We start from the raw sequence: 14,853 nt of genomic DNA, 5'->3' as shown, positions 1-14,853 counted from the left end.
AAAAATCAAACATTGGCAAACCATTAAATTTGCTATCAGGTGAGTTGGGGGACAAGAAAATTATCTTCACAGGTTATTAGTGAGCAGGACAGGAAACGTAGCCTATACATTATGTTAATGCTTAAAACAATGGGGTGATTTTTATCAATAAAAGCAAAAACAATTGGCGCAAACAAAATGCGTCATCGTTATGCTTTACTGTTGAATTTATTTTTCATGCCAGCACCTAATGGGAGGAAAAACGTAGTAGGCTATCACCTTTTAATCAGTGTGTACCACCGAATTTTTTTCACTGACTCTTCTAGCAATGCTACATGCGTTTTGCGTTCAAACTATACAGGACTAGAATTACCTACATTCCTACAACGACCCGAATGGTCATCCCTTGGCTATAGGACGATCATTTTTGTGTTAACCGTGGTGATATTGCAAAGTTTACAATTTAGTTCAATGATTATTCTTTTCCTGAAAACCGAATTGAAAAGGCTGTTTAACATTTAAAGTTTTGCAGCAAATAGTAGATTGACACACTTACACGGGTTAATTACAACCTGCTTATACGCTGAAGGAGGAAACAACAAACAACCAACCAAAGCCGATTACAATGTATTGTTGCACGTTTATTCCACATGAATAGGGAAAGAATTGATCAAGACAAACAAGGATCTGAATTAGTTGTTGATGGGCGTGGTTGGCCATATCAGTTTTCCTCCTTATTAAACCTGACAGCATACATCTCTTCTACAGTTAATAGTGGTACTTTGTGGGCCGCGCATTCCACAAACGACTAATGGCGTGTTAATACGTCACAGAAGTAAAGAGAATGTGGGATAAGCCCAACAAAAGGTTGTCAGGTATGTGAAGTGTAACGAAAGGAAGGTACAAACTGTTTCCAAGCATATTAAGTGAGTAAATACTAGATTTGTTTGTTTCAGAGATTAAGCAATGATTATTAAGCTATTTCTAGCATATATACCAGTATTCAAATGTTAATAGGTTAGCGCACATGAAAAGTTAAATATAATGTCTTGACATTAAACTTCGCTACGCTTGAATATAACGTTCTGTGACGTAATCAGTCGGTATTTGTCGTTTGGCGAGTTAAAGTAACGAGGAATTCGGGGAAGCGGGTCCGATATTAGGCTACATTTATTTCATATACAGTGCATCAACACAAAGCCATAGAGTTAAGCTGAAAAAGTTGTACTTTTGCTGTCACTGTAATGACGTAAAATGTGGAGTCGCTCCTTCGTCGTGCTTCCGCAAAACGCCATCCAAGGAATTGAACAAACAAATCCTTTCTTTATAGCAAAAGCTAATATTTGATGAAAGCCCGATGTGTGTTTATACCCTGACAGTTGGCAAACAACTTTTCTTGGACAAGCGAAGGCAAGTGGAGATGCGATACTAGATGTACATATACTACGTGTTGCCAAACGTGGACCGCGCTGTAACCGTTATTCGTGACTGCGCCAAGTACAGACAGAACCTGAGATTAGGTCAGAAAACAATGGAAAACAGGTAATTTGGGCAACATCTTAAAAGCGTTTTAACACTTAACTCGAGTTCGCTTCTAATGGAATACAGTTATTCATAAACGTATAAATCAGCACGATGCAGCAGTTCCAGGAAGGAAACAGCAGCAACGCATGCTCGCTGATTACAAACCAGCAATGTTTTGTTGTGTTCAATATGTTGTAGTAAATTCTAATTCTACACATAAAACAAATTCAACGTTGTAAAACATCACACTAACAAGCATACAGTATCGACCAGAACATGCAGATGACAGCAAGCAGTGATTTGTAGCTTCACACACGTACTGTGTGAGCTTATTTGTCTCACACATATGTCGTTTAATTAACATCTGCTGTTATCGATGTACGGTTGCAGGTCAATAATTTACTTTGAAACTTACACTTCTTACGTGGGAACAACACGACAATGAATGGCTCGTTGCCAGGTGTACAGCCATATCCACAGGTTAAAAGGGTTTATCAGGTGAATGGGCCTGAGGCGACGTGAGAAACGACATATTGTGGTAAATTGTACGATATATAAGTGTTGTCCTTCTAAATCAGTATGTTTGTGAATGGAATAACAAGCTGTTCGTTTTCAATTCTAAATACATCATTAATGTGAGCTTGGAATTTCAGAGCGGTGTTTAAAGCCCTTTATTCTTTTCGTACACTTTTAATCTGTGTTATAGCTTGTGCGTAGCTTTAACGTCGACAGGGTAACGCCAGTGTAAATTAGTCAATAACAGGCTCATGTGCTACAAGGCACGGTCCACACAAAAGCCCCCAACCATAGCAACAATGAATAGCTGCCTGGCTGAAAAATAGTGCGCGACGCTTCGCTCTTTCCTTCCCGCCTAGCCCGCCCGGCACTACGCAATGCGGGCAAAAGCCAGCCAATGACAGCGCTGCGTTCTGTCGCAAGGCATTGATTTTACTACTGGGCCTGTATGAGAGCGAGTGTCGAAAAATTAATGTCGTGCTACCGGCGCTGACTTGTTTGTTTATGTTTCGGAGGGATTACAGCTGAATGCGCAAAGGGCCGACATTTCTGCAGTTGGATTGGAAATATTAAATGTGCTATATGAAGTCATCCATGACAAACCCAGTCGGGTCCAACCCTAATTATGCTAGTTTGGTGGCGTGAAGAAAAAAGCGCCAAATGTTGCATTATGTTTTCAACTGTTTGTTTCAAACGAAAGATTACACAAGTTTGATGTGCGGATTGTTTCCTACACCGTCAAAAATCGCCCGGTATGTTGGAATTGATGGAGAAAATTGATTTCAAATGAGCTTTTCCGTCTGCCCTAATGATTGCACAACTGAAAGAGAAAGGGATTCAGGGTACGTGCGACAGACACAGGCAGATGTAAAAACGTTTCAGGTGTCGGCCTTGTCGAAGCAAGGTAACGGACCAAAGCAAGCCAGTTGGAGTTACTGAGTTACGTCAAGCACCAGGTGGAACTGAGACGTTAGAGTTGAAGTGGGTTTGACTGAAGCGTTTCAAACTCAGGCGTGCGAGATATTTGTCTTGGTTACCAATAGCGATTTGTGTTTGGTTAGGTCGTGTTTTCTCAAGCTTAACATACAAATGTTCAGATGCCAGTCTGGTGAAAACAGTTTACATTTTTGCAAATGGGATGGCAGGTCGATTAATGTCTGTACCGCTGTATTTGTCGCACAAAACTGTATTCTAAGCAAATAAAGGGTATTTAGATGCTAACAAAATGAAGCTAGAGAATTCGTGTTTTTTACAAGTGTACATATTAAGTGTGTTGGTAAAAATACCACACATGACATTCACAATTCGTTCGTTATTTAAGTCCTAACGTTTGTTGGTTGTGATAAAATGCAGCAGCATCTACGAGTTCAACTGGTCTGCCGTAATATGTCAAGCATTTCCTTTGACGTTCATACAAATAAGTGTGAAAGTAAGCCTCGTTTTTCGCCAGACGAACTCTAAAATCTGTTCACATCCATTGAACTGTACGAACGCCTACGGCCGTTTTTAGTCAGTTGGACCACTGGCCACATTGTACAGGCCTGCAAGCGGGATCTATATCAAACACTCTGACGTCACGGGAAATGTGTTCTAAAGCCGGGTAATCTAAACACTAAATTGCACGCTGCAGCATATATACAGCAGATGTTAGGGATGCATGTAGAATCATATCACGCAGGGAGGTTTCAAGCTAGCTTTGTCAGCGGTGGCGGAATAATGATTTTGCTTGTTTGTACCTTATAAACGATTTATTTTGTTTTCCTTTACAGATACAGTGTAGGTATTTACTGATTTTCGTTAATCACCAAAGTATCCATAAATTAACAGCATGGTAAGTTCATTTGTGTAGTTAGTGTGACTGTAACTTACATTTTATAAACTACTTAAGTTGTGTGTGTTTGTTTTGTTGTCATTACAAAACAGTTACCTACTTCATCTGCTTATGGCAATAGAATAAATACCCGAATATAAAGCTTTTGAAAATCCGTCACGCGTACTTTGGTTGGTTGCCTCGTGCAGCGCCGAAAACAACCGAAGGAAGTGGTTTGGGCCAAATATAGCTAACGTTATTTAAACAACATACAACACCCGTCAACAGTCTCAGGCATTGTTTTGCTGTAAGTTTTAATCTGTTTAGTTCATGATTGTGTGTGCTGGGTTATGCTATATTGATTGAAGGTCACGTTTTCGATTACTTCGTCACAATGCAATGATTGATCAATGCTTCGTAGTGAACAATGCAATAAACACTGTGGGTGTTCAGCGTTGTAGAAGCAACTATACGAGTAAATGATTAGTTTTATGCCCTTGTGTTTAAAGTTGAGTTAGAAAATGTGTAACAAGTATATTGTTTTTTGCAGGCAACTGATCATCTTACTGAAGAACAAATTGCTGGTAAGTGTTTTAAACTTTCAAAGCCTCACAAATGACAAAACCACTCTCACTTTGTGTCGTTATCGTTTGCATAATCGTCAGTTGAGCTCATTACTTTTTCAACGCCAGCCCTTTTTTCTTGTCAATGATTAATGAAGTTGCTGAAGGCTACAAAGTTTCAAATCGACTGTTTCTCGTTCAGAATTCAAGGAGGCGTTCTCGCTCTTCGACAAGGACGGCGATGGCACCATCACCACCAAGGAGTTGGGCACCGTCATGAGATCTTTGGGACAAAATCCAACAGAAGCCGAGTTGCAGGTAGGCTGGTCTCAAAAACATCCTAACTAAAATGCCGAAGCTTTCCATTGAATAATTCATTTCGTTTGTCAAAAGTTTTTGTTACCCGCAAAAGCTTTCCCTCCCCCATCTTTGTGCCTCTTTTCTAAATTGCCAGTTGGTTGGACTTGGGGATTAGTGGTACGTAGGCATTAACTAGTAACCATGACGACTTTTTTGTTGGTGAAATAACCTTGTGTATGCGATAAAATTTAATAAGACGGCAAATCAACAATTGCTAATACTGGCATAAAACACATTAGGCTATCCTACGTTGGCAAAATCATGTATTGTGAAATAATCTTAAATAATTAACATTTTAAAACAGCGCTAGGCGCTTAACATTCGTCGGAAAAAGTGCACTCAATTTTGATGTGGCCTTTTAGTTTTAAAAACAGAATCGCAAACATTTTGAAATGTGTCCTCTGCTGTCCTGGAAAACAAGCCGATAATATGCTAATGACGCAAACTTGAGAGCTGACATCACAAATAGATTGCTATATACCCATAGGTGGCGCAAAGAGCATTGCCAAATGTTTAGAAGCAAAATTCTGTGAAAATGTTGACAGTTAAACTATTAGGTTCATTATAAAAATAACTCTTAACCTAACTTGAAAACTTAGTTTATAACCCATCCTTGAGTAACTGCTAATTTTAACTATTGTGCTCTTTGCGCCACCTATCGATATTGTGCAAACTTTGTGTAGGCTAATGTAAGTTTTCACGTTAAAACTCCTTTGAGTTAACTGTTCAGTTCCTCTTTTTTGCACTTTTGTTTTCACTGGATCTATCAAAGAACGTTCAACTATCACAGAAGGCTGAAAAAAAAAAATATTAAAAATTAAAAAAATGCGTGTGTCCGAAATAAACTATTGTAATCGAATAAAAGGTCGTAAAAAAATTCAACAACTTAACGGACGTTAAGATCTATGCTATCCAACACTTTTTGTCATGCACACAAAACACAAACATGTCCACTTAATCTGACTCGCTATACTTGTGCAGGACATGATCAATGAAGTCGACGCTGACGGTAACGGCACTATCGACTTCCCAGAGTTTCTTACAATGATGGCAAAGAAAATGAAGGACACAGATTCCGAGGAGGAAATTCGCGAGGCCTTCCGCGTTTTCGACAAGGTTGTGCTTAGTTTTCTTGATATAATGCACGGCACATAACTTATATAGGCCCATTTAAATGTCTATACTCCATCCATCGATACCAGTGCAGTTAATTTTCGAAATATATATCATTTGTTTTTGAATCTCTAAAATAATTTGCCTGTCTCAAATTGCATCAGCTCATGGGCTTCATTGGCATCGACAGAAAATCGACACGTAGTAGTCGAATGTCACGAATGACTACAACACTTATTTTTGTAAACCTAATCATTTGCGAAGTCGACGGGATTTATTCTGTTTACTTGATCACATATTAGGCCTATGCCTACGGTTTAGGATTTGAAGTGTTTTTCTTGGTTAGTATAGGCCTAATTATCTAATGAATCTTTTCTATACAGGATGGCAACGGTTTTATCTCGGCTGCTGAACTTCGTCACGTGATGACAAACCTTGGAGAAAAACTGACCGATGAAGAAGTTGATGAAATGATCAGAGAAGCTGATGTTGATGGAGATGGTCAAGTTAATTACGAAGGTATGTCCAATTTTGTTATAAATGATGCGTGAATCTGTTCACAAACAAGTGTTATGGTAATGTTCGCTACTATGTTTCCCGACTCAGAGATGTTATTCGTATCGGGCCTAAGTTTTAATAAAACAGGCTTAATTTGCCTGACTTCGGCATTTTTTTATGACATTTCGGGCCAAATTTTAGTTTTTGCAAGATAATCAGGTTTAGCGCCGAATATATTTTCGTTTTTATTATAGGCCTAAATATATAAGCTTGGTAATTTTGAGACTACAGTGGCCTATAACTAACTTCATTCAAAATAACTAAATGTGATTGTGTAGTCCAACTATATGGTAATAGCCTACATTCCTAATTAACTGGTGTTTTAACGTTTTCTTTTGCAGAATTCGTTAAAATGATGTCAACCTCCTAAATTTATGCCGCCAACCACGTTACAATCTGAAGAAACATCCCAACCTGCTCACATTCCGTTTTTGCTACATCTTTTCATTGCGATCTGATTGATAATATTCCTTTTAAAACACAACGGACTTCCGGTGCATAATAATTCTTCGTTTGCACTCTCACACATTGCCTGTGTTGCGTCATTGTTGAGTGGCGCCATACCCATATGCACAAAGTAAACGTTCCAATTTGATTGTAACATTTGCTTTTAGAATATCTGTATTTTTAATCAGCAACCAAAAATGGCACTGGGCGGTTTTAAAAGAAGCCCCATCGTACTGTGTGTTGTTTTTAGAAAAACGCATTTTGTTTTGAAATTAAGCGAAGTACCCTGTTTGTCTAATTGCATATGTGCACTCGGATAGGTTTTACCGTTCAAATTTCCCGCTTGTTGTCCTAAAAATGCGCTAAGTTTCAGATGAGACCAAAACGTCTTGTGATTCCAACAGTAATTTGCTATGTAATCTGCCTGTACAATTATACTTATTGAAACATGTCAATTTCACAATTGTAAATTTGCAATACAATCTTTCAACAGGGTTCGTAATGTGTTGTAGACCTATATCCGAACTGGCAGCTCTATAGCCTATTGGGTTTCCACGTTCTGTCACGTTTGTGTAATAATTCTACTTTCTTTGCCGTCGAACAGTTAGGCTACACCAGTGGTTTTCAAAGTTTATTCAATACGATCCCTGGTACTTTTCTACAACACTTTCAGTAAAAGCAAACCGTAAACACACAAAACGCCTCTTCTAGTATTTAGTATTGCAAACAAATAGCATTACTAAGCCCATAAAATGCATGTCCAACCGGGTAATCAAATTGTTGAACTTAATACACTTGCCAAGACAAACAAAACGAAAGCCTAAGTTAAAATGCAAATTAACTCCTTGCGAAGGTATTCCGCAACAAACACTTGCAACCTTGGGGTGTAAAAAATGTATGGCAGTAAATTCTACCATAGACAATACCAAACTAAATCAAATTCAAAAAGGATAGCATAATAAACAGTCGCCTCGGTTTGTAACCATGTGATAGAAGAAAATAACTTTGCTAATCGCCACAGAAAGGTCTTGCACATCCTACATAAGTTTACATCAGTGGTTCCCAAACTTTTTCATATTTTTTTTCAAAACGGTCCCTTTGCCATTATTTCGAGGGCTCGCGGTCCTTAAGCTTAAATGTGTATTTCATAATAACGAAAGTTGATTGCAGGATTTTAGCTAGTTATGCAAAATTGCGCATAACAATCATCCAAAGACAGCATGTAACATCACAAACAGGACAAAAACATTACGATTGTGCGCGAACAATTGCATTTTTGATAGTTGTCATTCAATAAAGGCCATTGTTTAGCAATGGAGACAGACGATTCTCAATTCTACTTTGATTTAAACTTATTTAGTGGCACAAACTGACGCCAAATAAGATTATAGAATTACTTCAACCGCTTCGCGGTCCCCCCAAAATTGCCTCACGGACCCCTAACCTAAAGGACCGCGGACCCCAGTTTGGGAACCGCTGGTTTACATGTAGGCTACACGTAGAAAAACGCAAGATCTGGCATGAAATGTGATTGTAAAAAGCCTTTATTGATTTGGCGGCTACCATAAAATCGCTTGCAGATCCCTGTTTGAAAACCGGACATGTTTGCAAATATGCATGCGCACAGCGCGCAAAAACAGTGACATTGGCAAAACTAAACTTTGGATTTTTTTCTGGGCAAAGTTTTGTGATCCTATACCAGTGTTATGTATATATAATCGCTTTATGGTACGCAAAAATAAGCCATTTAAAATAGTTTAACGCAGTGGTTCTGAACCTGTCAGATCCAAAAAATTGTAACTCATCTGAACCAACTGATCGGTCCCGGTTTGGGACGAAACTCGTGCTTCGGACATTCCTTTCAAATTGCTAAGAAAAATAGGCTCTTGGTCTACTCATTCAAACAAGGTTTAAAGTAGTAGCCTACGCTGCGATAGAAAAAGTCGTCAGGCGGTACGCCATCTGTATTCGAGCCACTGGTTTAAGGAAACAGGGCAAACTGGATACGCTACAGTGCTAAAATCGTCTCAAGAGAGAGAAAGAGAAGCATTGTTTACAGTACCTGTGCTCTTTTATAAATATGTTCCCATACGTACCTTTAAATAAGATACCATTTGTTAAAGCCTGACCTTATGCCTATATGGTAGAAAGATACCCTAGCAAATGCTCCGTCGTTCTCACAAACTAAGACCCTTGGAAAATTAGAAACCTAAAAAATTTTCTTTTAAGTGCGACAAGGACTCCTGAAATATGATTGCCCGACCTTAAACGGACTCTCCCGGTTACAATAGGCTATTCCTTTACCCGCTAGACGTCGCTACATATCTGCGCATTTTAAAACTTTGCGTTCAAGCAACTGGCGAAATAAAGATAAGCAGTCCCAAGTTTTGCCACTGATGTGATACATTACATGCAACATGAGTAAATTAAAAGATGTCATCGGCTGGATCATCTGGATGGGTACCTCAGTGAAAGTTTTCTCATGTTGAAATTTATCGTCAGCTATTGGCCTAGATAAATTTGGCCCATAGAGCATTTTTCTTGGAAAGGGCAATTCGGTTGGATATTAACATGGTGTTCACAGGAAAGGGCAGGTTTTGGTAATCAACAAACATTTAGTGCGGTAAACAAATGCTCTTGAAAATGCCAAAGTAATGTATCGGAAAAGTAGTTGTTGCTGGAAAAAAACAAATGGGTCGGAATTTCCCTAGGCCTGCTCTACGAAAGTTGACTTTTATGATAACTATGAAATGATTGTACGCGTTAAAATGTTAAATGCATTGATACAAATCATTAAATTTGACAAAAATGTAGCCTAATAAGTGATAGTGCGTTTCGCATTTTTATCTATAGCAACTTGAAATAGCCTAGCCCAGTGGTTCCCAAACTGTGGGCCACCAAGACATTTTCAATGGGCCACAGAGCCATTTGAATAGATTCTACTGTTTTGTAATACTGTAGATGTTATGCGCTTTGTTTTGAAAAATGTAATTTTTGCAAAGAATTCTGAATCTTGTAGCCAAATTTCAGGAGCATGTATCTCATTAAAAATAAATTGCTGGATAATTTCGCCTGTTTTTGAGTTATTTTTTTGTTGGTGCCCAAATTTACAGCACATGATGGGCCACGAAGCGCTTTTAATAGACATTTGGGCCACAGACCAAAAAAGTTTGGGAACCCCTGGCCTAGCCCTATACACTAGCCTACAATAACGTCAATTAAGGAGATTTTAAGGAGAGAGATTTTGACTTAAGGAGATTCCATAACGGCTTACGACTGCGAAAGTATTGATGTATTGATCACCAGACGTGCAGAGCCAGCAATATGGCCAAATATAAGATATTAGCTACACATTTGTTGGTCACGAAAAATACTGACCAAATAGTCTAGGACCCTAGAGCCGGACTACGTGCTTTCGAGGATCAAAGTACCTAAGGTAGCCTAATTAAGGGGCCCATAGCCTATAGTGGTGGATCAGGAATGGATATTGATTGGGTGGCGAGCATAAAACCTGATAATTTTTTGTACTATTGCACCATGTAAAAATTCATACAATCCGACGGCGTGGCAACTGGAAAAACTCGACGTAACATAGGCCACATAAAAGCTAAGCACTAGCCCATAAAGAACCACTAAAACACGATTTTAAAAAGATTCTGTAGAGACCACATTTCATGTATTATACGTGCTTTGTCAAATGGGTAAGTGGATAGGTGGCAAAACGATTTTAATTAATAAATTACCAGTCAGGAAATATACAGAAATATACTTGATGGTTTGGTGAGCCACTCAAATCAGAGTTGTAAACAGGCCTGGAATAGGAGCCCGAACCCGAATCGTTTTTGAGCCCGAAAGTCTGATTGACAGGGCCTATACATTGAGGCCTCAGGAAAGACCAAGGCAACAAACACAATTGGTCTTGAACAAGGCGTTTAACATTAGGGCAGGTCCAGCAACTGGCCACTTAGCCAGTTAAATTTATTTAAAAAAATACTGACACACAGTGTAAAGTCAGGCCCGAATCAAGCCCGTTTTTTGAGAAACCTACGCCCGAACCATAGGCCTCCACTTACAACTTTGATTCAAATGGCTTCTTGGAAGGAAATACGATTACTCGCTTCCGCAGCCTCCCTTGCCTTTGTTAATGTTTTATGGTAGTGGTCACAACTGATGAACCATGATCACTTTTTCGGTTGTCTACGCTCTACAGGACGTCCATTGGTGAAAAACTGGAAATAGATGATATAACTCATTGAATATTCAGAACATATCTTCTCGAAATTATGTTTGGAATAAATTCAATATGCCTCTAGTCACTTGTTAGCTTATTTTATCCTTACTACTTGAACTGGTGGTCGGTGGCCTCAAACGAGTTTAGAACCATTGTTTCAGGGACGTGGAGAATGCTAATTATTCTGTGGTATAATCAAGAACTACCAGCCAGTGAAGTCAAGGTCCAATAAGCTCTACGGTAAAATTTTCCAGAATTTTTCCGAAACATGTTTTAGAGCACAATTTCAATCTTCCGTGTGAACACAAGAAGAACCATTCCGGAATAAATACATTACTACATTTAACATGCCTGGTTAATGCAAAGCAGCATTATCAGAAAATGCTATCAGTTGTCAATCATTTTCGTGTAGCAATGGCGGCAGATGTATAATGTCAGGCAAGGCGGGTCCAAGCCAACACTGTAACAGAGAAATCGATGGTTGTCAGCATACCAATAGACTTGGTACTATGTCAACTATCGCCAGAGTAGTTTGGGCAGCAAGGCATTGGTGGGATTTAAATTTTTTGTCAGTTCTATCACAAAAGTCATATTTTTTCAGCGGGTTTTGTTACAAAAAGTCCATTGACAGTAACCAGTAATGCTAACCGGTTCGCTGATCTCATAAAATTTCGTGAGACGTTTCTATAGAACTGGTGCGAACCGGCTGAATTCCACCACTGCAGCAAGGTTATAATGACAAAAAATGCTTCAAAGCAGAATAAAAAGGCTTTGCTGAGCAATCTGGTAAATTTTAACTGAAGAAAATAATCTGACCTATTTTACTGACCTGGTGGTTTGATTCGGCTTCCAAACTAATTTATCCAACATGAATTATTCATTTGGCACAAAAGCTAAAGCCCCCAGTGTATAAGGCCTGCTGTTACGTCATAATCATTTCCCGCATTGCAGGTAGGGACCAGCCAATCAGCGCACTGTTCCGCTTCAATGGTTCGCCGGTTGTTTTTCGAGTCCACCCCTTCGCTCCTGTTTCCTTTTTTTCTCGGCCGCGCGGTACGTTTTATAAATCGAATTTGCTGGCTGTTTGCGAAGGGAGTTTTTGAATTCAAATACTCTGATAGCGAAATACTAGAGCTCGGCGGTTAACGATCTTTAAGTCTTAAGAGTTTTCTAGTAGCTGTATGAAATAACAGAGTTCGCAGTAAAGTATTCGTTTTAGATCAAAATGTTTGCAAATTTAGCATTGCGCCATGCAGTTAACGCTGAGTTTCGTCCTAAGAAAAAATGCACAGCAAAGTATTTTATGTTGTAGTCTTTTAAAATTTTCTATTGTCTTTGGTTTACAGCTAGTGATACACATCTGTTTTCGGTGAAAATACCCTTGTGAACAACAAATAACCATGGTAAGTTGAAAATTATTAAGGATATATAATTATGATGGGACCCTAACCATTTTATTATTGGTTTACATCTATTACATGTAATTCAAGGCTTGATTTAACCTTTAAAGCAGTACAGGAAATATCCAATGCTGTATAATCGTTTTACATTTCCTTGTCACAAAATTAAACTTTAAGCAGTTACAATTTTTTACTTGTTTAACAGGCGGATCAACTTACCGAAGAACAAATTGCTGGTAAGTGGAATGTAAAATATACATTGGTGTGATTAGTCATTTTATTAACAGGTGGAAATTTTATTTTTAGAATTCAAGGAAGCATTTTCCCTTTTTGACAAAGATGGTGATGGCACCATTACCACAAAGGAACTGGGAACAGTTATGAGGTCCTTGGGACAAAATCCTACAGAAGCAGAACTTCAGGTAATTTATTCATTGATAAAAATACACAATTGTGTTTTTTGTACTACAAAGAACATTTTTTTCTAGGACATGATCAATGAAGTAGATGCCGATGGAAATGGAACTATTGATTTTCCTGAATTTCTAACCATGATGGCAAGAAAAATGAAGGACACAGACAGTGAAGAAGAAATTCGTGAAGCCTTTAGGGTGTTTGACAAGGTTTGTGCAAGTTCACAAATCAATATTGTGTTGATACAAAATGATATTTCCAAGTAGTAATGAGCTAGTTCAGCTATTAAGCTTTATCAAGCGCCGTTGTGATTAAAAATTGACCAAGCCCTATAGCAAACATCTTTCACAAACACTTTACTGGTTATGTCAATATTAGAAAGCTTTTGTTAACGCAATGCCCACCTCAAAAGCACTCATTGTTGCTGGGCATCACTTGGCAACTAGAGAATGAAAGCTGACAAATTTGTCTCTCCAGTAAATACACTATTGTAATTTTACAGGATGGCAACGGTTTTATCTCGGCTGCTGAACTTCGTCATGTGATGACAAACCTTGGAGAAAAACTGACCGATGAAGAAGTTGATGAAATGATCAGAGAAGCTGATGTTGATGGAGATGGACAAGTTAATTATGAAGGTTTGTTTTATGTAATTTAAAACCTAAGTAACTTGGCCATTTATTTGACCAGTCAACATCTTTTGTGCCTTGTATTAGTAGAGTCTTCATGATTTTAAATTAGTTTTTGCTTTTTAGAATTTGTCAACATGATGATTTCAAAGTGATTGGATTCCTGTTTCCATTCCACATTGTGATTCACATGTACACTTGGAAGCATTGCAAGCACTTTCCAAAATCTCTCATTCCAAACATATAATATTCAAGCAATTGCTACCTTTTTTGTCTTGCCACTATGGCAAATAAAATCCCAGAAATGGTTCTTATGCTTGTGTGTTACTCCAATCCAGCAAATACAATCTAGTGGGTACTTATTAATTAAAATGTTGTCTAAATTTATTTGTTTGGTGCTATTAAAAGCAATTTATTAAAGCGGTTTACTGGTGTTTATATATTCATCATCTCACGAATATTTTGGTCTAATGTATTTTTATCCTTCTACTACACTGTTTTAAGGTTTATTGCAACGTTTTCCTATAATTCGTTGAAATAAAAAAAGATGTTCTTACATTGTGCCTGGTTTTCAAAATGCAGAATGGATTAGCTTTTGTGTCCTGTAACGTCGATTGTTGTCAGAAAACTGCGCTTTTGTTGAAAGTATTAGGTGAATTTTGCAGTGATAGGATTTGGACGCATTGGTTAATCACCAAACAAGGGTCATTAAAAAAGAATACATTTTCAAATTTGCAAACCTTTTCTCCAATTGTGAAGTGGAAGGTTATTATAACTTCTTACCATCCTACTTGAAGAAAAAAATGTGGTAAATAGCGACCTGCCTCTGTATCGGACTTTCTTTCGGACATTTAATACTTAATATCATACATTAATCATTTAATATCATTGTATTGTTTCGTCACAATCACTTTGTTAGTACTCGACCTAAATTTCAATTTGTCACCTTTCCATCTGTTTCGCCTTTTACATCTTTACAGTTGTCACAAATTAGCACCTTTTACATCTGTCATCGTCACTTGGTTTACTATATATACATAGTACCAAGGACACTAAAAACCAGAACCAGACTTAACCAGAACAGAACTTAACCGTTAGACTTAACTTAACACCAGACTTAACTAAACTGAACTAGATTTGTGTTGCGTATTATCTTAAATAAGTGTCGCTGTTTGCATCGCGACATGGACCAAATTAAAGACTTGAGAGTTTGTACACCATTAGGGTTAGTACACCTCTTTGTACTATTACAGCATTAAAACTTATCACTGTAAGAATGCATATCTTGCTCGAAGTAATATGTTTGGCA

The 14,853-nt window shown here is 38.1% G+C and overlaps 1 protein-coding gene across 1 annotated transcript; it reads left to right on the top strand.

The window, feature by feature from the left end:
* Positions 1 to 3,771: 3,771 nt before the first annotated feature.
* Positions 3,772 to 14,100, top strand: LOC145238063 (calmodulin). Its single transcript, XM_080101143.1, has 12 exons — positions 3,772 to 3,850; positions 4,380 to 4,413; positions 4,595 to 4,710; positions 5,734 to 5,868; positions 6,249 to 6,384; positions 6,765 to 6,790; positions 12,484 to 12,504; positions 12,707 to 12,737; positions 12,808 to 12,923; positions 12,990 to 13,124; positions 13,418 to 13,553; positions 13,671 to 14,100. The coding sequence occupies exons 1-12, from the start codon at positions 3,848 to 3,850 to the stop codon at positions 13,697 to 13,699; spliced, it is 918 nt and encodes a 305-aa protein (XP_079957269.1). The 5' UTR covers positions 3,772 to 3,847; the 3' UTR covers positions 13,700 to 14,100.
* Positions 14,101 to 14,853: the final 753 nt, after the last annotated feature.

This window comes from Phallusia mammillata, chromosome 1, assembly GCF_965637545.1.
Source record: "Phallusia mammillata chromosome 1, kaPhaMamm4.hap1.1, whole genome shotgun sequence".
NCBI lineage: Eukaryota > Metazoa > Chordata > Ascidiacea > Phlebobranchia > Ascidiidae > Phallusia > Phallusia mammillata.
Note: the sequence above shows the minus strand (reverse complement) of the source record. Positions and strands in the feature narration are given on the sequence as shown.

Excerpts from the sequence above, each read along its gene's own strand:
- LOC145238063 (XM_080101143.1), top strand. Across the intron at positions 6,791-12,483 it reads TTAAAATGATGTCAACCTCC|TGTGAACAACAAATAACCAT; the intron begins TAAATTTATGCC and ends TGAAAATACCCT. Across the intron at positions 12,505-12,706 it reads GTGAACAACAAATAACCATG|GCGGATCAACTTACCGAAGA; the intron begins GTAAGTTGAAAA and ends CTTGTTTAACAG.